Below are 19,239 nucleotides of genomic sequence, written 5' to 3'. Positions count from 1 at the left end.
TGAGAATAGTGCTGCAGGTTACCATGTGCCAACCCCTCTAGCAGAAATGTCATTTTTTCCTTTACCTTTTCTGCAGATTCTGCATTGCCATTTTTCTTATCGGTGACATGGGAGTATTCCAGTGCATAAGTTGTCCGGTATCCAGACTGTACTAGAAAATCGAGGTCTTATCACATGTGATGATTTTTTTTTTAGAAAGTTGAGTTTTGCTGTGAATCGTTCCATGAAGTTAGTACAAATGTGTTTCCAGGTGCCTTTCTGTTCCTGACTGAGCAAAACGTGAAAATTAGTAAAATTTTCTGCAACAATTGGTGATCAAGTATTTGTTGGTAACAGACATGGGAAGCGCACTTGAACCGAGTTAATGGGAGGACTTGCAGCAGAACCAGACTCAGTGAGAAAGGTCAAGGCCTGTTGCAAGAAGTATATTTTTCAGTACAATACGGAAACGGACCATGTTGTATATTCGACCTACATCACCCTGTTCTGGTTTTGTGTTGTATAATAAATGTGTGTTGATTCCAGGCCGTTTTTGTCTAGCCACATCAGTTATAGCATGATGTAAAGGAGTTCTTCATATGGCAGATACCTTTTATTTCTTGAAACCGACATAACTTCCATCGGTGGATGGGAACTCTCGTCGAATTCGTTGCACGGCGCAGCTGGGCAGTGGCACCCGGTTACCGCGCCCCAGCTTATGGTGAACCCACCAAGTGAATTGCCGGTAGGCAGTGTAGCGGTGCCTCCTAAAATGAGATGATTGCATGAAGTACCAGTCAGTTGCCAGTTCAAGAGAATATAATAGAACCTAACTGCAATTTACAAAAAATTTCTCAATATCTAGTTACATGGTAGCAATATCGATAATGCAGGAAGAAGCATACCTTTGTATTTTTTACTACTTGTCATCACCGAGGTCAATCAGTCATTGGCATATATAAAAATTTACTGCTCGTTACGGAATTTTGTTATTTTTTTCTTGAGATATCGCACCCAACCATGCTGCAATGATGACCTGTATATGTACCAGTTGCTATCTGTATTATCTGAAATGCTATGAATACAGCGATGGACGAGCTTGAAAGCAAATTTTATTGAGTAGTAGACTCTTCATAGATTGTGCATGTTTACACATGCGTTTTATTTGGTGACAACTATTTTCTGCCATGTTGCAAAAGATAGAGTAGCTGCGATAGTGCTTTAACTGTCAAAGCTAGTTGTGCGATAGCATTTGATTGAGAATAAACACAAAGCCATGTGCTTTTGCAGCAGTGTGTAGCTGAAGCACGGTGGAAGCTACATTTGCCTCGACAATGCAGCACAAAACAGGTGATGCCGAGTACAGTGCAGGCAATACAAGTTACAGAACTCTTCTATGGTGGTTTATCCTTTTATATTACAAATCCAGAAAAAAATGGAGCATAAGAAAACTGGAATCATGGAATGTTGATTTCTGAAGGAGAGGCAGTATCAAGTGAGAAAATCATCTTGCTTACATCATGACTTCTGCTAGAATTACAATATACATACTCTTGTGGGCCCCTGTCTCCTGCATCAAGAGGGCAGAAGTACCGGAGCTTGAGGTACTCTAGGTCCAAGATGTCGGTGTTTAGGCAATACAGCTCGAACAAGGGGTGCTTTGTTACACAAGGCACCCCCTGGTCACTGCACATACGCGCCACATTGTGCAACTCCCTGCAGCACACCGACTCCTCGACTGTCTGCATTGGTCTGCAGACGCTGCCACAGGAGCACCTGTTAGTACAAAGAGATTTGTTTTTCTATTTATTCACCCTTAATATTCTCGAGACCTACAAAGTGTGTGGTATGTACAAATATGTTCGTGAAAAAGTACTAAATTCGCACAACCTTCACAACGTGTGTTCTTTACATCTTTGGTTTGCAAGCACTCACAGTAGATTACATTCCTTCAGGGAAGATTAGTAGCCGAGCATGTTGAACGGAACATGAAATCGCAGAACCAGCTGGGGATGCTGGGCTCTGCCCATTCCTCTCCTGTTCGATCTCGATGAGCATCGTACCGCCGTGTACCGTTACTACATGACATATTGCACTGACGCAATGTCTCGGCTACAGTGTGAAGCACTGTTGCTGCACTACGGCAGGCAGTCTTCAGCGATAAGTGTGAGCGAAGATGCTACCAGAGCGAGCGCGATGCTTTGAGCGGGACCGCTGCGCACGCGCGAAGGGGAAACGTCGTGCAAAACCACCTCGGGCTTGTGGCATGGTAGCACTGGTTACGTACGCACTTGCGGCGGAGCACCCGGGCAGATTGTGTTGCTACATCACGAAAATAAAAAGCGCGAAAGACGAGGACAAGTGGAAGACTACACAGGACAAGGGTTTGTCCTGTCTAGTCTTCCACTTCTCCTTGTCTTTCGCGCTTTTTTATTTTTGTGATGTTTACCCAACTAGGCCAACAAATTATTTCGCTAAAGATGTTGCCTGCACGATCCAGCCCACGCGCGGGGAAAGCTCTTTCGAAGGCCACACGCTCTTTTTGGTTCGAAACTTGCGTTTTTATACATCTTTCAGTCGTTCCATAAAAGTGTTTCGCGGCACATTGATTGCCGTGTTCGTGCGTACGTACACTTTTGGATAGCCGCCGTTGCAAGCGTACTTTAGCTACTGATCTTTGTTAACGCGAGCGCTCCTTCGACGAAACCACGTTTCGCAAGCTTACCAACAGAAGTTACACGCTAATACAACGACCTGGTTTAGACAGCGTACTTTCATCATTCATGACAGCGGGGCTAGCGCGCTGTCATTAAATCGTCTCGCAGCTTTATTACACGTGCGCGCGCGAATGCATTCGCGGACTCTTTTGTGACTAGGCTCACCTAGTGTGCCTCAATGTCCTTCTGTTTAGGGTGATGCCACCCTTTGTAGTACCCGATGCCGACAGCACGCGCTCACGGGTAAAATACAAAGAAATCGACGAAAACAAAATGTCGCCGGAGCACAGTCAGCGCCACGAGCGCGTGCAGGGACACGTTCTTTCACGCGCTTCTGAACAAAAAGTAAAAATAAAAGTGTGAGACAAAATGGCCAGATGTCTCCACCCTAAGCAAAGCGCACATGAAGGCACCCTAGGCTCACCAATTCGCCGTGCCGACGCGCCGGGCTGCTGGTGGATGTGGGCTGCCTGGCCAGCCTGGCGTTTCCGGAGAGTCGGACGACTCCTCGTCTGTTGCGGACGACGATGCCGAAGGATCGTACAGATATGGCTCTAAGCCGAATCGCTTTTTCCCCACCATAGCCACTAGCGATCTGTTGACGTCTTCGTCTTCGCTAATGTCATCGTACCCACTGCCGCTGCCACCACTCTCGTCATGTAGACACGCCATCGCACACTCAAGGCAGTTGAAGCAGCTCTGACACCTCCGCCCCTCCGCGCCTCTGCTGCCTCTGCTGGCCCCGCGATATCTACAGCCCTTGGGTACTTTGACAAAGCGAGATTGTAACGCGTTGACGCCTCCAAGTGGCAAAACTCGTCACTACGGTACGCTTGGTCGTCCGAGGCATGATGACGTAAAGACGTCTGCCGGATCTCCCGAGATGCATCGCGCTCCTCCATGGCTGATTTTGAAGCGCTCGCCAATATCGCGGCATTTAGAGCATAAAATATAGCCATCTGCTCAAAATACGACCGTGCGATTATTCATTACAGGCTTAGCTGATCATATTGAACTCATTTCTTGATGTTTTCTCTATATTTCAAGTTTCGATTCCGTATCCCTTTAAATTCACTGTTGAAAAGCCTTCGGACGGAAAGTTACAGTTCCTGGACCTTTCGTTATCTCTTCATACAAACCATATCTGCTGGAGTTTCTCTCCTAGGTCAAAAAAGGGCATCCTTCACTACACATCCGCGCATTCGAAAGTTGTTAAAAGGGGGATTGCGGTTACCATACTTGGGGCTGCACTTACGAAGTCCTGCTTTCACACTGTTCGTGAAAGTTTTAATGCTCAAGTTGAGAGACTCCAAAAGTCGGGCTTTCCATCACAGGTCTTAAACGAGGTGGTGGCGGTCTTAGTACGCAAGACTAAAGGGATTCGGAGAAAGAAACCTCGAGATCCACAGAAACGAAAGGTTGTTGTACCATACATGCACAAAACCCCTCATAATTTAAAAAGAGCAGCCCAAAGGTACGATGTGCCTGTGGTGTTTTCGGCTCCAAAAAGAATGGCGCAAATCTGTTCAAAGGTTCGCTCGATAGCGGATAACCTCAACAAAGGCAAGTGCCAGAAACGCCACAGCCACCCTTAAGCGGGTTTCACATGCAGCGATTTTGGCCCTAGAGCGGCGCGATTTCTGCCGTCGCGGCGCTCTGGCCAGCCGCAGCGGTTGAGCGGCGCGGTTCCACCAGGTTGGAAATTTTTCGCCGCGGCAGAGCGGCAGCTTCTGGCCACTCACAGCGCGGCGGGAAACCACGTGACAGGAGGAGAAGCATTGCGGTGCCTGTGGTGTTTTCGGCTCCAAAAAGAATGGCGCAAATCTGTTCAAAGGTTCGCTCGATAGCGGATAACCTCAACAAAGGCAAGTGCCAGAAACGCCACAGCCACCCTTAAGCGGGTTTCACATGCAGCGATTTTGGCCCTAGAGCGGCGCGATTTCTGCCGTCGCGGCGCTCTGGCCAGCCGCAGCGGTTGAGCGGCGCGGTTCCACCAGGTTGGAAATTTTTCGCCGCGGCAGAGCGGCAGCTTCTGGCCACTCACAGCGCGGCGGGAAACCACGTGACAGGAGGAGAAGCATTGCGGGAAAGCTGGCAGATAGGACGGCGGCGGTTTCACCTTCACGACTGACAAGGAAACAGCGCACCCTCAAAACAAGCACTCTAAAGCTTTCATGCACACGAAAGAAAGAGCCACTGTTTCACGTTCTTGAAGCAGAAGACAAGCAGAGAAAGCACGCAGCGACTGGTTTGCGGTTTGTTTTTTTCGGGTGGGTCGAGCTTCTTTGCCTCAGCAGTCGCGTCGGAACTGTTCAGGAAATTATGGAGGAGGGGGATGGCTGTGCCGTTCCTCGGAATTTGTTTTCTCAATGAAAACAAATTCCGACGCTGGCGCTCTTTTTGCTTTCCTCACCTGAGTACCGACTGTAGCGAGCGCAAGAGACGCTAATCGGAAGCGGCTCGTGCGAGCGCTAGTGGGAAAATAAAAGAAGAAGAACTGAGCGACATTTCGTGTCTTCTCGAACACAGATCGCCCAACAAGTAGGAAAATGTATCGCGCCGAGTTCAATGAACTCCTGATAAGTGAAGTGTCCAAGCGTCAACTTCTTTGGGACGCGCAGCTCAAAGCATTTAGGAACAGTGGGACGAAAGAGACACTCTGGGAAGAGGTGACTGAAGCCGTGAAAGTGATCGACAAGACCGGTATGAAACCACTGCACTACCACGGGTTTGAACGTTTTTACACTGTTTAACCATGTGAATTATTCAGCAAACGTCAAAGGCAGTGCATGGTATCGGAACAGAGGGAGGCGATCGCCCCCCCCCCCCCCTTCCCCGCGCCCCCCTAGATATTTCTAAATTTTGATGTAAGGAATACTTACTTGGACGGGGCAAAAAATAACTCTGTTTGGCCCCCCACCCCTGCCCCCCAATATCCGAGTAATTCGGACGTATCTGGTGAGGGGTCTTGATTTTTAAAATAAATATTGCAAAGTGGCTTATAGTGATATCTGAACAATTGCACAGGGTGTTCCCAGCAGTCGCAGTAGACCAAGAACAGCAATGCCCATGGCTTGTGACCAAGCACTTGACATTACCTAAGAAATGTGACATAACCAGCTTGCCTTCGTACTTTCGCTCGTTGTAACTCGATGTTTCTCTGCTTTCCTATACTTGGGGACAAGATTCCAACGCTATGAAATCAATTGTGTGGGTGCGCGTGAATCTCGGAACATTGAGCACCGGCGAAATCTATAGAAGCGCGCTCTTCGAAATGGCACAGAAAGTTGACCCCAAATTTAGAAGCGTTCAATGCTGCGCTTCCCGCCCCCGCTCGTTGCCTGTCGCAGGGCTCTGGTGGCGCGTACGACATTAGAGAGTTTTAGCAGATCGTAAACGATAGCCCGGTACAGCGGAGCTTTTGCTACTACTTTGTAGCATGCTTTTAAGCGCGCCCGGACTGTACCGGCATCGTATCGGTATTGTGTTAAGCGTTTGATAAAACTCTCTACTGTTATCAAAGCCAAAAAGCTTGTGTTCGATGCGGATCGCCGACTGTAGGACAGTCATTTATCCCTTTTGAGTCGACTGTAATACGAGCGCTCTCGAAGACGGCAACATGCGCAATGCGCGCTATGTTACTCTAAATGTCCAGCATCATCAGCCTTTTAATCAACATGCATCACGCTGTATACGACTTGACATTTCAGTGACAGTGGATGAGGTCCACTCCCGATGGAAGAACCTGAGGGACACTTTCCGAAAAAAAATGAATGACGAGAAGGGGACAAAAAAGAGTGGGGCTGCAGCTTCCTCAAAATCTAAGGTTTGGCCCTACATGGCCCAAATGCAGTTCCTGAGGGACACATTAGGTTTGCGCAAGTAAGTGTTGGAAAATATCAATATTAATTGATAGGTGTGAGCACAAGTGCTTAAAGGAGCGGTGCAACGATATTCAATTGGAATGTTTTTCACTTTGCACGAGCTTACTGGCACTAGTGGGACTCAAGGATACTCGCAACGCCACTGGCTAAGAAACTCTTTTGTTGCGGTGTAATTTCAGGGACAAAAGCGATCATTTTCATTCAATCTTTCCTTTGCGAATTTTGATGACGTACCGTGGGGATCGCAGTAGACCCCAAATGACGATATTTGAATGCGGTTCATAGATTGGACCCGAGTATTGCGTGGGCACTCGATTTGGGCTTGTAATAATTACTAGCTCGAGAAGCATTCGGGTAGTGGCCCGTGACCAATCGCTGCGACGACGACAATAGCCGAGCCATAGCAATGTCTGGAACTCATCGCGTGTCCTATGCTTTGCCAACCCCAGCGCGTGGCTATGATCGACATTGGCGGCATATAATCGGCTCCAGATCACATGGCCGCTTGTTCTGGCTGCGAGTTGAGGGGGTGAACGCTGCTCGTTTTTTTTTTTTATGTTTTTCTGGAACTTCTATTACGTGGGTTGAAAGACGAACGCGTGTTTCATATATGTCAGTAACGTCAGTGTCCCGCTCTGAGTGGTATTTGCGCGAAGTAGAAAAATTGTTGCACCGCCCATTTAATAATTTACATTCTTTTTAGAAGCTTCAGCAACATGGAGGCCACCGATTTAACGGTGGCACACATGAGTCAACCGGCAGCAGACAGTCCGACGCCTCAAGGGAGCCCAAGGGGGCCGGACGCCTCAAGCAGTCTGAATCTGATTTTTGCGTCACCGGGCTACGCCGAGACCTCTGCTGCTGGTCCTTCCCAAGCAGCCGAGCCGGGAAGCTGCCCAAGAGAAAGCGTAGCGACTAGGACACACGCAAAAAGCCAAAAACGGAAGCAGGACTTGGAAGCAGTGGAAGACGAACTCAACGTTGTGAGAGGGGCCCTGGCAGCACACAAGCCTATGGATGCTACTGTCCACTTCCTGCTCTCCCTAGATCCATACTTAAAGGCGACACCCGAGTCTATGCAGACTCACCTTAAGATGGAACTTCTACATATTCTATCTCAGTATGCTCAAGGCCGATACCCTGATGCACTTCTTGTAAAGAGCGAGTAAAGACAAATGAGTCACACCTTTTGCTTGTTTATTCGTCTGGATGGTGTCTACCATGCAATGTATGCAAAAGTTTGCAAGTGCTCGCAGCACAAGGTGCGCTTCCGTTCAAGGACGTAGCCCAGCAGAGGTCCGCTGCCAAGGTACGGCCCCTTGCCTGCTCATAAAGTAGGAGCAGAAGAGGTTTCTCGCTTCACGTGCGGAACCGCTGTAATTGTGCCCCACCGGAGGCTCCAGGTCCGTCATAACTGTTTCGTCGTCTTTGAATGTCGATCGCCAGTTGCCGTTCGTGATGTTGCCATAGGCATCCTCTTTGTCAACGTAGCTAGGAGGAATGTAGACGCAGTCCTCCCGCAAGTAGTTGTGTAGTGCGCAAGTTGCCATGACGACGTAGTCTGCGTGTTCTGGTAGCAGGTTGATGGTTCTTCGGAATATCCGAAACCTTGATGCCAACACGCCAAAAGCGTTTTCGGCGCACCTCCTGCACAAGTGGAGACAGGTTCACGGAAATGATTCTTTACAATTATCCCGCAACAAAACAGACAAAAAACAACAACAATTAAACTATTTGCTGCCCTGCTAGAAACTACCCGCCCACCCCCTCCAATTCACTACATGGTTATTGCGCTTTTAAGTCACCTTGCACGGCTGAGCCGATAGTTGAATATTCGTTTGTCATCGTCCTGGTGCTTTCCCGGGTATGGTCTCAAAAAGTCTGGGCGTAGGTGGAACGCTTCGTCCCCCAAGAACACATATGGTGCGATTACTGTCGAGTTTGGAAGCCGCTTTGGTGGTGGCAGGCCGAGGAGGCCATTTTCGAGACATTTACCGAACCGAGAGGCACTTAGGGTACCTCCATCACTCTGTCGTCCGTAGGCACCGACGTCTACAGCAACGAACTTCAAGTCACTGTCCACAACAGCCATCAGTACGATAGAGTACGTACCCTGTAATGACAACAAATCATAAATGCAGTGAGAAATACAGCTCATAAAAAGTACTGACGCAAACTGCACCTTATAGTTGTAGTATAAGCTACCAGAATTCGGTGGTGCCTGAATCTCGATGTGTTTGCCATCCACAGCACCAACACAGTGGGGGAAATTCCACTTGTTCTGGAAGCCCTCAGCAACTTCCTGCCATCTCTCAGTAGTTGGCACCTGTGATGACATTGTGTCATAGCAGCAGACATGTAATAGAGCCTTCTAAATATTTCAAACGCGACTGCATGGAAGTTCTGAAATCAGTTTCATAAACTACAAATTTCGATGGTATATAATATATGTAAGCACACACAGATACCTTTACAATCTGTTTTATAACAACATAAGTAAACATTGGTTAATCCCTTAACCGTTTTAAGGTTTTCATGATCTGTATACTACATTACAATACTCAACTCCAGAACTTCATAATAAGTGCTCAACTTTGTGCAAGATGGCCTTCATTGATATAACACCATTAATCTACGCGGGTTTCACATGAAGGGATTTCGTGGCCGAAATCGTTGCCGCTAGCGGCGTGGTGGCACGGATCGCGAGGTTTCACTTCACATGAGCGTTTCCTGCGGTTGCGATGGCCAATGTTGCTTGCAGCAAGCAGATGCTCACAGTAGGTTACAGCGGCTTCCAATAATTTTAATGCCTCAGTTTTCATTTTATCCTTTAATTTCACCTTAATAAAATAAAAAAGCGTTTAAAATATTAAATAAACCTTGATCCTATTTGTTTATGGTTCTTGTTTTCTTTCGAACTTCGTTGTCGCGGAGGATCAAACGTCGAATCATCCTCGGCAGCGTCATGGGCAGCGCCTTCCTCGGATGTAGACTTCAACTATGGTGCCTGGAGCGCGTCTTCGACTGGTGTGTTTAGCGTCCTATCCCGCCCATACATCAAAAGTGGTCCCGATGTGGCAACAAATGACGCGAGTGTCATGCTGTTGCCTGTCGCGATCCTGGCGGTTGGCCGTAGAAATGCTGGCGAAAAGCAGGAGCGAACGCGAGTGTCGCTGTCTTCACGGCGTCCCGTTAGGCGTCCCAACTTCCGGCTGCACTAGCTTCCGTGAACTGTCACAGTGGAAAGCGACCTGGAGCAGAACAGGCATCTGCTACATACACCATAACTGTTGGGACGCCACCAGGGTCGCGACCGGCGACAGCAGAACACTTTTATGACGTCATCAGGCGGAAACGAGGGACCACTTTTTTGGCCGCGGTAAACACACCATTCAAAGACGCGATCCAGGCACCATACTTCAACTGATATGACCGACCCGAACCTCGCGAATCGGTAGTAGTGCAGTCGTTTCATACCGGTCTTGTCGATCACTTTCAAGGCCTCAGTCACCTCTTCCCCGAGTTTCTCTTTGATCTCATTGTTCCTAAATTCTTTGAGCTGCGCGTCCTAAGGAACCCGACGCTTGGACAGTTCACTGATAAGCAGTTCATTGAACTGGGCGCAACATGTTTCGTCTTACTTGGTGCAACGATCTGTGTTGGAAAAAAACATGTCAATGTCGCTCAGTTCTTCTTCTTTTGTTTTTCTCACTAGCGCACGTACAACCCGCTACCAAGTAGCGTCTCTTGCGCTCGCTACAGTCGGTACTCGGGCGAGGAAAGCAAAAAAGAGTCGCGTAATTCATTGAGAAAACAAATTACGAGGAAGGGGACAGCAATCCCTCTCCTCAATGATCTACTGAACAGTTCCGACGCGACTGCTGAAGCAAAGAAGCGCGACCCGCCGTAAAAGAGATATCGCAAACCAGTCGCTTGCGTACTTTCTCTGCTTGTCGTCTGCTTCAAGAACGTGAAAACGCCACCGTCCTGTGCGCCAGCTTTCCCGCAATGTTTCTCCTCCTGTCACGTGACTTAACGCCTCGCTGTGAGTGGCCAAGGCGAGAGCTGCCGCTCTGCCGCGGCGAAGAATGTCCAACCAGGTGGAACCGTGCCGCTCAGCCGCTGCGGCTGGCCAGAGCGCCGCGACGGCAGAAATCGCGCCGCTCTAGAGCCAACATCGCTGCATGTGAAACCCGCTGACGAACTGTGACGGCTTGTATACCTAGGTATTGTCAGGCAAAAAGAAGCGGGGCTCGGACGGCAGTGCGCGAGCTGAGCTCTCGGATCTGCATTGAACGGTCACCGTGGACGCACCATCTTAATCAGTATGCTTATTTCCCGATTTAAAACGTATTCAATACTAGAATCCCCAGCAGTGTCAGTATTTCTCTAAAAGCACCTCACAAATTACTGGTAATAGAAGAGGTGCGCAAAATTTAATCTTAAGCAAAGCATTTTCTATCACTAATTTGACCAGCCAGCCTTTCAACATACCTTTAGACAAAGGGGTTGGAGAGCTGTCCAGAGAATCTTGCAGGTGGAGTGAATGACACCCGCCGCTGTCGAGATTCCGACTCTAAAGGCCAGAGCAATGTCCTGTATCTGCATTCCAGACGATAAGTACCTTAAAGAAAGCGGGTGGAACAGTAAATCATATGTCTGTGCATAAATCAGAGCTAATTAGAAAAGCAGGAAAGTTCCCAGTACCTGAGTGTCATGGCAAGTCTAGCCCGCGATAATAGCGGCTCCCGCGTGAGGTAAGCTCTTGTGAGTGGTGTTTCGACCAGGGAATGGAGCTCTTCAAATTTTTCAGGTCTCATCTTATAGTACTTCTGGAAGTACTCCGTGTCCCCACTTATAAGCAAAGGCATCTGCACGAATATATTACATTGTGAGAAAACTAATACCACTAGAAAATCCTTGGTATCAAAATACGAGGTCACAACTCACCGATGTGTGGAACTCCGACTCTCTCCTGCGGTTTTGCCAGATGGGCCTTACCCACCAGCGCCTTGGGCTCGGGAGAGTAAGCAGGATCTGCTTCTTTCTTAAGAGAAGATACTCTTCAAGTCTTCGTAGACGGACATACTCCGGATCATGAGCACATACCCCAATTTCGGAAATACCAACTATGTCCAGGAGGTTCGGGTCGGCCATATCAGTTGGAGTGTTTACATCCGAGGAAGGCGCTGCCCGTGACGCTGCTGAGGATGATCCGAGGTTACATCCTCCGCAAAAACGAAGTTTGAAAAAAGAACCATAAACAAATAAGACCAACGTTTATTTAGTTTTTCGACGCTTTTCTTTGATTTATTAAGGTTAAATTAAAGGGGAAACTGAAAACTAAGGCATAAAAATTGTTGTTAGAAGCCGCTGTAACCGACTCTGCGCATCTGCTTGCTGCAAGCAACATTGGCCATCGCAACGGCAGAAAACGCTCATGTGAAATGAAACCTCGCGATTCGTGCCGCCGCGCCGCTAGCGGCAGCGATTTGGGCGGCGGAATCGCTGCATGTGAAACCCGCTTTATGTGCCATGTTCAATTGGCGTGGTGTACAAAATCCCATTAACGTGTGGTAAAAGCTATGTGGGCCAAACCGGACGGTGCCTAAACGATCGCCTTCTTGAGCATGATCGTTCGCTAAAATCTACGGTGGGTGGTCACCTTCCCGTTCACTGCAATTCCTGCTCGTGTGCTCCGATTCTAAAAGGCACAACAATAATTGGACACTATCGAGACAAGACAACTCGCGAAATCTTAGAAGCACATTGCATCAACAGCCTGGGGGACTGCTGCGTCAGCCACCCATCAGTGACACTACTAAACACTGAAACCTTGTTTTTAGAAAGGACTATGGGGCAAAGACATTGCAGTTAGATGGTGTTGTGTCGCGTGTCATAAGCACTGCGTGCCCTGCGTGTCTTTCAGAACGGTTTCTTCTTCTTTCTTTTGTGTATAAATTCATTTGCGAGTCAGCGCTTGTGTGTCCTGCATGTTCCTTTTTTCTGTCCTTGTCTTTGTGTGCGCTGTTCTGTTCATCATGTCATCATACCAACTCGCCCAACTTACTACACTTCTGCAAGAAAGCCTCAGTTGCCGGGCCCAATTTCCTGCCTGGTTTTACTGGAAACTCCGATAAAGGGGAGGCCTTTCATGCGGAAAGAATCTCTTGGTCCAGGCAGATTGGCGCCCGAGGAGCCAGGGTGAACACCAAAGGCCATCGCGCTCGAGAACTGTAGGGTTAGAAAAGCGAAGTTTCCGATGGGCGTCTTTGGCGTGCATCCAAGCCCAGACGTTCGTACAATTTTGCATATGGTCGATTGCGTCTAGCGGCGTAAATATTCTTAACAAAATACTTTTGGATGTATTTGTTTTTAAACATATACGTGTCCCGTGTGCGAAACATTACTTCATTTTTGCTGTGTTTCTTTAACGCAATACCTTGGATCCCAAGCGCAGAGATCTTTCTCAAATATATTTATTTAGTTGATTTGGATGACGCTCAACAAGTTTACTATTGGAACAATATGTATATTTTCACAAATCAAAAAGTAAATTACAAATTCTAGTTAATTGTTCAAATATTTGTGACAAATATTCACCTATATTTTGTCCTCCTCGTCATATAGGGTTCTTGCGTGGGGTCATGATGCAACCCAACCTCTGGTTTGGAAATATCGCCAGGACTCGCCTTAATTCATGTTGGTAGCATTCGTTGCTGTTACGCTGTTTTATGTGCGTTACGGTAACGTTCGCGTTGTAGTTTGTCCGGTCAGTCAAATTATAACATGGTCAGTTGCGGTCTGAATAATTGTTCTAGCCGTGAAACTCGGTGAAAAAATAAAGCTACAGCTATCAATATATCTATATATATGTATCAGTGTGTCGAACCGAAAAAAATACGGGTTCGGTTACGGTTCAGGTTCAGGTAAATTTATTTTGTTTCGGTTCGGTTGCGGTTTGATTAATTCTATCCGCGAACCGGTTCGCGAACCGGTTCGGGGCGCTGAACCGGTTCGCGAACCGCTTTGGAAATTATAAATGACAAATTGCAACATCAAAATAAATTACAAATAAAACATCTGAAATCAGCACATATGAAACGGGATACATCGTAGTGTAAGGCTCAGGGATTTCTACCAGGAATGGTTTCTTTATGTGCACTCAAAGGTTACCTCAGCGACGTTTACGCATTCGGACTTCATCTAATTGGGTCCGACGCAGTAGCTGTAAAATCCGCGACCTCCTTACAAACCCACTTACAAGTAGAACTCGCTAACTATCCCGCCACCTCGGCGTGTAAGAAATTAAAGGAACAGGGGGGGATAAAATACAGCTTTCTTTATTTGAACTAGCCTTCGGTAACTTAAATTAGACCCTTAAAGAAGTTTTCATTAAACAAGATACGGAATATGAAAAACACTTCACCGAACGCAACGCCAGAAGGACGTAATAGGATAAATATTAAAATAGAAGAGTTCGCTGTCTCACAAATATGTTAGCTTCTAAGTGCCTATACGAAACCGGATGCATTATTATCAAACTCCACAGCCTTTTCTTTTCTCACTCCGATGGAAGCAAGCTTCAAGAACTCGCGCGTTCTAGAAACGTGTTATGAAATGAGCACACAGCAGCATTTAGGATTTACGAGATTGTAGAAAAAGGAAAACCCGTGACGCGATTTTTTTTTTTTTTTTTTTGCACAGCCTTTTAATTCTTTTTCTTCCGTGCAAGCCGCGACCAGCGCAATACTGGTTCCTATGTCAAGATTCATGGATGCAGCGTTTGTCAAGATTCATGGATGCAACGTTTATATTCCTAAGACTGAGTGGAGAAGAAAAATATGTAAGCGAGGTGTGTGTCAGTTGACGGCACTTAAGAAAAAAATGGCATTGATAGCACATCCATTGTCAACAGCGCGTGGCCGAACCGTTTTGACATGAGCCGGTAACCGTTATTTTTTTTTTTCGGTTCAGTTCCGGTTCGGGTTTACCGCGATAACAATATAACGGTTCGGGTTCGGGTTCAGTTCCGGAAAAAATACCGGTCGGGTTCCGGTTTTCGGTTCGGTTCGGTTCCGGTTCGACACCCTGATATATATATATATATATTTAACTTGGGGAATTATTCTAAACAAGGAGAAGCTGACGCTCGAGCTCCGTATTCTTTCACCCACACATAAGCAGTGGAGTGTACTAAAATATTACCGCAAATTGAGCTCAATCTTTGGCTATACTTTATTTTGATTATGTGCATGCACAAGCAGGTACTAATCCAGTGTTACCAGGTAGTATTTGTTGTCTTTCTTGCTTCTGCAGATGCTCCTCATTGCTATAGCACGCCCCCCCCCCCCCCTTTCCTTCCTTCCTTCCTTCCTTCCTTCCCATATTAAAGAGCCGATACTGATAAAGAGCTGGGAAACTGCCATAGAGACTGCTCTGAATAAGTGGCCCCAATCTGTCCACCAGAACCGAGCTAATGGCAAACACAACGCCGCCATTTCTCCCGCAGCGGCCACTCGAGGAACAGCACGTTACTTCCATTTTGGCTTTAATCGGCCATTTTGGCGCCGAAACAGATACAGGTGAAGACAAAACCCACAAATACATTGAGTTTAATAGAGCCAACTACCCTGAACTTTATTTTGTTACAAAAGTGTTAAGAAAACTATGGATAACTTTTGGAGTAGATTACTGTCAGTTCTGAAACATTAGCATCTCGCTTAGACCGCTGGTGCTAGATTTCAGTGGAGGCTGAGCTTGCGGGGGTATGTAATTTATTCTAACAATAAAGACATGTAAATTATTTTCATGAACACTCTGTAGATTATGTTTTTGGCCAGGGTAAATTGGTGAAAACGTAACACGCGGAAGCGAGACGCGAAAGCGATAGGCGAACGCGTAACGCATAAGCGTTACCGTTGCCAGTACAGTACCATTAAGTTCATCTTTAAAAGTTAAGATCATCTTTAAATTTTGAGTAACAAAATACATGTTCTTCGGCCATGTCGGTCACTTCGGCAAAGCAGCTCATTTCTATATGTAAAAAAAAAAAAAAAAGTGAAAGCCGCTTACAACTCCCTGTAATGCCGAATTAGAGCGCAGCTCTTGAGGAGGAGGAGGGAAGGGCACTGGGGGGGATTAAACTAACCAGGGGGGGTCACGTGACCTTGGGGGTCGCGTGACCCCCAATGCCGATGATGTCATCACTGACATCACTGATGACGTCATCAGTGACGATGACGATGCGGGTACCGATGACGTCATTAGTGACGTCACTGATGACTTCACCAGTGATGATGACGATGACGATGCGAATGTCGGTGACGTCATCAGTGACGTCGCTGATGACGTCATCAGTGATGATGACGATGACGATGCGGATGTCGGTAACGCCATCAGTGATGATGACGATGACGATACGGATGCCGGTGACGTCATCAGTGATGATGACGATGACGATGCGGATGCCGGTGACGTCATCAGTGATGATGACGATGACGATGTGGATGCCGGTGACGACATCAGTGACGTCACTGATGATGTCATCAGTGATGATGACGATGACGATGCGGATCTCGGTAACGTCATTAGTGATGATGACGATGACGATGCGGATGCCGGTGACGACATCAGTGACGTCACTGATGACGTCATGAGTGATGATGACGATGACGATGCGGATGTCGGTAACGTCATCAGTGATGATGACGATGACGATGCGGATGCCGGTGACGTCATCAGTGATGATGACGATGACGATGTGGATGCTGGTGACGTCATCAATGATGATGACGATGACGATGTGGATGCCGGCGACGTCATCATTGATGATGACGTCATCAGTGATGATGACGATAACGATGTGGATGCCGGTGACGTCATCAGTGACGATGACGTAATCGGGGAATCACGCGACTTCGGCGGGGGTCACGTGACCTCGAGGAGGGGGTCACGTAACGTCGGGGGTCACGTGACCTCGAGGAGGGGTCACGTGACCTCAGGGGAGTCACGTGACATCGGGGGGTCACGTGCCCCCCACGAGGTCACGTGACCCCGGTGGGGGGCTCGCGCGGTGCATTATGGGACATTTCCCATGATGCACCGGGGTCACGTGACCTCGGGGGGTCACGTGCCCCCCCACGAGGTCACGTGACCCCGGTGGGGGGCTCGCGCGGTGCATTATGGGACATTTCCCATGATGCACCGCGCGGTTACGCCGACGGCAACGGCGACGGCGACGCCGACGGCGACGGCGACGGCGACGCCGCTCAAGCCGGAAACGGGCCCCTAAGAGCTGCGCTCTAAAAAGAACTTTAGGTTTTCTTTTAATTGGCAGGGATCTCTTTGGCTCACGCAGTGCGTAGAGGGAGTTTTTGAATTGTGGAGGGGACCCAAAGCACCCTCTATTTTAAAGCTCCCTGGTGCCAGTGCCGCAGCTAGACTTCCTCGCAGGTTTTGCCTATGTCCCATTGGCTGACGTAATCGACGATGTGACCATAGCCACTGGTGAAAGTATTCCAACTGAACAAAAAAAATATCTGAACATAGAGGACGAAGTAAAACAAGAGAAGGAAATGTAATTACCCCGTTGGTACCGATGATTTTGTGTACACGCGGGTACAAATTGAGAAAGAGAAGAAAATGGGATCGCACGGTTACGTCGAAACAGGGAGTTCGAGTTGGAATGATTATTGGGCAGACGCACATTTTGTTTTCATTCGCTGTTCGAATCCGTTTGAATGCGAATGGCAAACAGAGGACGCCGTGTTTCGGCGTTCAAACGCGTTCAATGATTCGGTAGAAACTAAATCAGTTTCGCGTCTCCTCATTTTGACCAGAGCTTGGAGTTTTGACGTCGTCTTGAGCTCTGGTCTTCTCTTTTCCCTTAGTTCCTAGTTGCATTGTGTCCATGAAAACACACGGCATATGTCAAGTCGGGTAACTTCAGGGCTGGCTTGCTAGAAACTGCGTGTAACCTGTGGCTGCGTGAAAGAAAGCACTGCCGAAGCCAGCAGACGAGCTGAGCGTGACTGAAACCGCGTCTCAAGATTCCCGCGCGCCTCAGACTTTGCTGTGGTGTTAACGCGAAAGCCTTAACTGTCCCATGGAGCGAGCCAACATCATCAGCAGCACCAAACGGCAACTAAATTCCCCTGTCCCGAAGGAACGAAGTGAATCCGCGATCTGAAGCATCCCGCTTTGAAGCCGCGCAAAAAGCCACGCAAAACGACAGCTAAATTCACCTCTCCAAAAGGAGCGACGTGAATCCAGATCACTGATGGTTTCTGCTCCCCAATGTCGGAGGCGCGTCATCAAGGAACGACGCTCCCATTGACTCTTGTGCGGCGTGGTTCCAAAAACCGCCACCATAGAAGCCCTCTCCATGGCGGCGCAACGCACACAGCGGCCCGGCGAGGTCCGGCGTTGCGGGCCTGGACGCTTGGCCACAGAGTCCGTTCGGGCCAACTCGGAGGTAGTTGCATAGCCGAGCTCATCGGGGCTCACGAGAGCGTGCTCTCGACCGTTGGCCGCTAACCTCGGCAGTAGTGAAACGTGGCCGCCCACGCCACTGCGCCGCAGACGAACTAAGGAAGCGGAAGCACGACATTTATGCTTTCGCATTCACAACTCATATCAAGTGCTTAGGTGTCCTCGGACTTTTTAAAGCGCAGCTCTTAGGGGCCCGTTCCCGGCTTGAGCGGCGTCGCGGTCGCCGTCGCCGTCGCCGTCGGCGTAACCAAGGTCATCCCAAGGCCACGTGACCCCTCCAGGTCACGTGACCCCTCCCAAGGTCATCTCAAGGTCACGTGACCCCACGTGACTCCCAAGGTCACGTGACCCCTCCCAAGGTCATCTCAAGGTCACGTGACCCCGACCCCACGTGACCCTTTGAAGGTCACGTGACCCCCAAGTCACGTGACCCCTCTGAGGTCACGTGACCCCCGAGGTCACGTGGTCTCCTCCCCAAGGTCACGTGACCCCCAAGGTCACGTGACCCCTCCCAAGGTCATCTCAAGGTCACGTGACCCCAAGGTGACCCCCACGTGACCCCCAGGTCACGTGACCCCTCTGAGGTCACGTGACCCCTCTGAGGTCACGTGACCCCCCGAGGTCACGTGACCCCCCTCCCCGAAGTCACGTGACACCCCCCCCCCCGAGGTCACGTGACCGCCCCCCCGGAGCATATTAAAGAATGAGGGGAGGAGGAGGGGTCTACCCTCCCCTCAGTACCCTTCACTCCTCCTCCTCAAGAGCTGCGCTCCAATTCGGCGTTACAGGGATTTGTAAACGGCTTTCACTTTTTTTACCCGGTCTCAGGTGAGGCGCTGTACGAGCCAGCCGGCCCAGATATTTTGTTGAATACTCTTTGTTCAGTAATTTTCTTAAACTACATAGAGACCATTTTGATATTTACAATCAATCAGTCCAGCGTGCAATCTCCTTAGCCCAGAACGCGCATGATCGTCGTTTTGGAAAGCGACTACGGCTGTAATATTCGATGGATAGTGGTTCAAACGCAACCCTCTCTCCCCCCCCCCATTTTTTCCCCCTATTAAACCATCTTTGAGTTTTTCGCGCAGTGTATTTGAAGTGGTTTCTATTGTTCTTTATGTTCAGGGTCTATACGTCGGCATCTTACTACACCGTAGTTGTTG

At 48.5% G+C, this 19,239-nt stretch overlaps 3 protein-coding genes across 3 annotated transcripts; 1 reads left to right on the top strand and 2 right to left on the bottom strand.

Annotated features, from left to right (window-relative positions):
- Positions 1-481: 481 nt before the first annotated feature.
- Positions 482-3,437, bottom strand: LOC115319015 (P2X purinoceptor 7-like). The gene is made up of 3 exons (XM_040212718.1): positions 3,328-3,437; positions 1,531-1,755; positions 482-746 (listed from the first exon to the last, which is right to left on the bottom strand). The coding sequence occupies exons 1-3, from the start codon at positions 3,366-3,368 to the stop codon at positions 593-595; spliced, it is 420 nt and encodes a 139-aa protein (XP_040068652.1). The 5' UTR covers positions 3,369-3,437; the 3' UTR covers positions 482-592.
- A 1,808-nt stretch (positions 3,438-5,245) lies between these two features.
- Positions 5,246-7,767, top strand: LOC121046973. The gene is made up of 4 exons (XM_040501756.2): positions 5,246-5,399; positions 6,407-6,578; positions 6,635-6,641; positions 7,240-7,767. The coding sequence occupies exons 1-4, from the start codon at positions 5,246-5,248 to the stop codon at positions 7,747-7,749; spliced, it is 843 nt and encodes a 280-aa protein (XP_040357690.1). The 3' UTR covers positions 7,750-7,767.
- On the bottom strand, positions 7,761-11,837 carry LOC115314013 (protein ANTAGONIST OF LIKE HETEROCHROMATIN PROTEIN 1-like). The gene is made up of 6 exons (XM_040212717.3): positions 11,531-11,837; positions 11,288-11,451; positions 11,075-11,204; positions 8,763-8,906; positions 8,386-8,693; positions 7,761-8,227 (listed from the first exon to the last, which is right to left on the bottom strand). Exons 1-6 carry the CDS (start codon positions 11,735-11,737, stop codon positions 7,855-7,857), a joined length of 1,326 nt encoding a protein of 441 aa, XP_040068651.1. The 5' UTR covers positions 11,738-11,837; the 3' UTR covers positions 7,761-7,854.
- Between the last annotated feature and the right edge of the window lie 7,402 nt (positions 11,838-19,239).

This window comes from Ixodes scapularis, unplaced genomic scaffold (assembly GCF_016920785.2).
Source record: "Ixodes scapularis isolate PalLabHiFi unplaced genomic scaffold, ASM1692078v2 ptg000323l_1__unscaffolded, whole genome shotgun sequence".
Lineage (NCBI taxonomy): Eukaryota > Metazoa > Arthropoda > Arachnida > Ixodida > Ixodidae > Ixodes > Ixodes scapularis.
Note: the sequence above shows the minus strand (reverse complement) of the source record. Positions and strands in the feature narration are given on the sequence as shown.

What these genes read in the sequence shown, in the direction of transcription:
- LOC115319015 (XM_040212718.1), bottom strand. Translation starts at nt 3,368, where the DNA reads ATGGCGTGTCTACATGACGAGAGTGGTGGCAGCGGCAGTGG. An exon ending in AGTGGTGGCAGCGGCAGTGG is followed by an intron (nt 1,756 to 3,327) that starts GTACGATGACAT and finishes TTGTACTAACAG; the next exon opens with GTGCTCCTGTGGCAGCGTCT. An exon ending in GGAGACAGGGGCCCACAAGA is followed by an intron (nt 747 to 1,530) that starts GTATGTATATTG and finishes ATCTCATTTTAG; the next exon opens with GAGGCACCGCTACACTGCCT.
- LOC121046973 (XM_040501756.2), top strand. Translation starts at nt 5,246, where the DNA reads ATGTATCGCGCCGAGTTCAATGAACTCCTGATAAGTGAAGTGTCCAAG. An exon ending in GAAAGTGATCGACAAGACCG is followed by an intron (nt 5,400 to 6,406) that starts GTATGAAACCAC and finishes TTGACATTTCAG; the next exon opens with TGACAGTGGATGAGGTCCAC.
- LOC115314013 (XM_040212717.3), bottom strand. Translation starts at nt 11,737, where the DNA reads ATGGCCGACCCGAACCTCCTGGACATAGTTGGTATTTCCGAAATTGGG. An exon ending in AGTCGGAGTTCCACACATCG is followed by an intron (nt 11,452 to 11,530) that starts GTGAGTTGTGAC and finishes ATATTCGTGCAG; the next exon opens with ATGCCTTTGCTTATAAGTGG. An exon ending in TCCAACCCCTTTGTCTAAAG is followed by an intron (nt 8,907 to 11,074) that starts GTATGTTGAAAG and finishes ATGTCATCACAG; the next exon opens with GTGCCAACTACTGAGAGATG.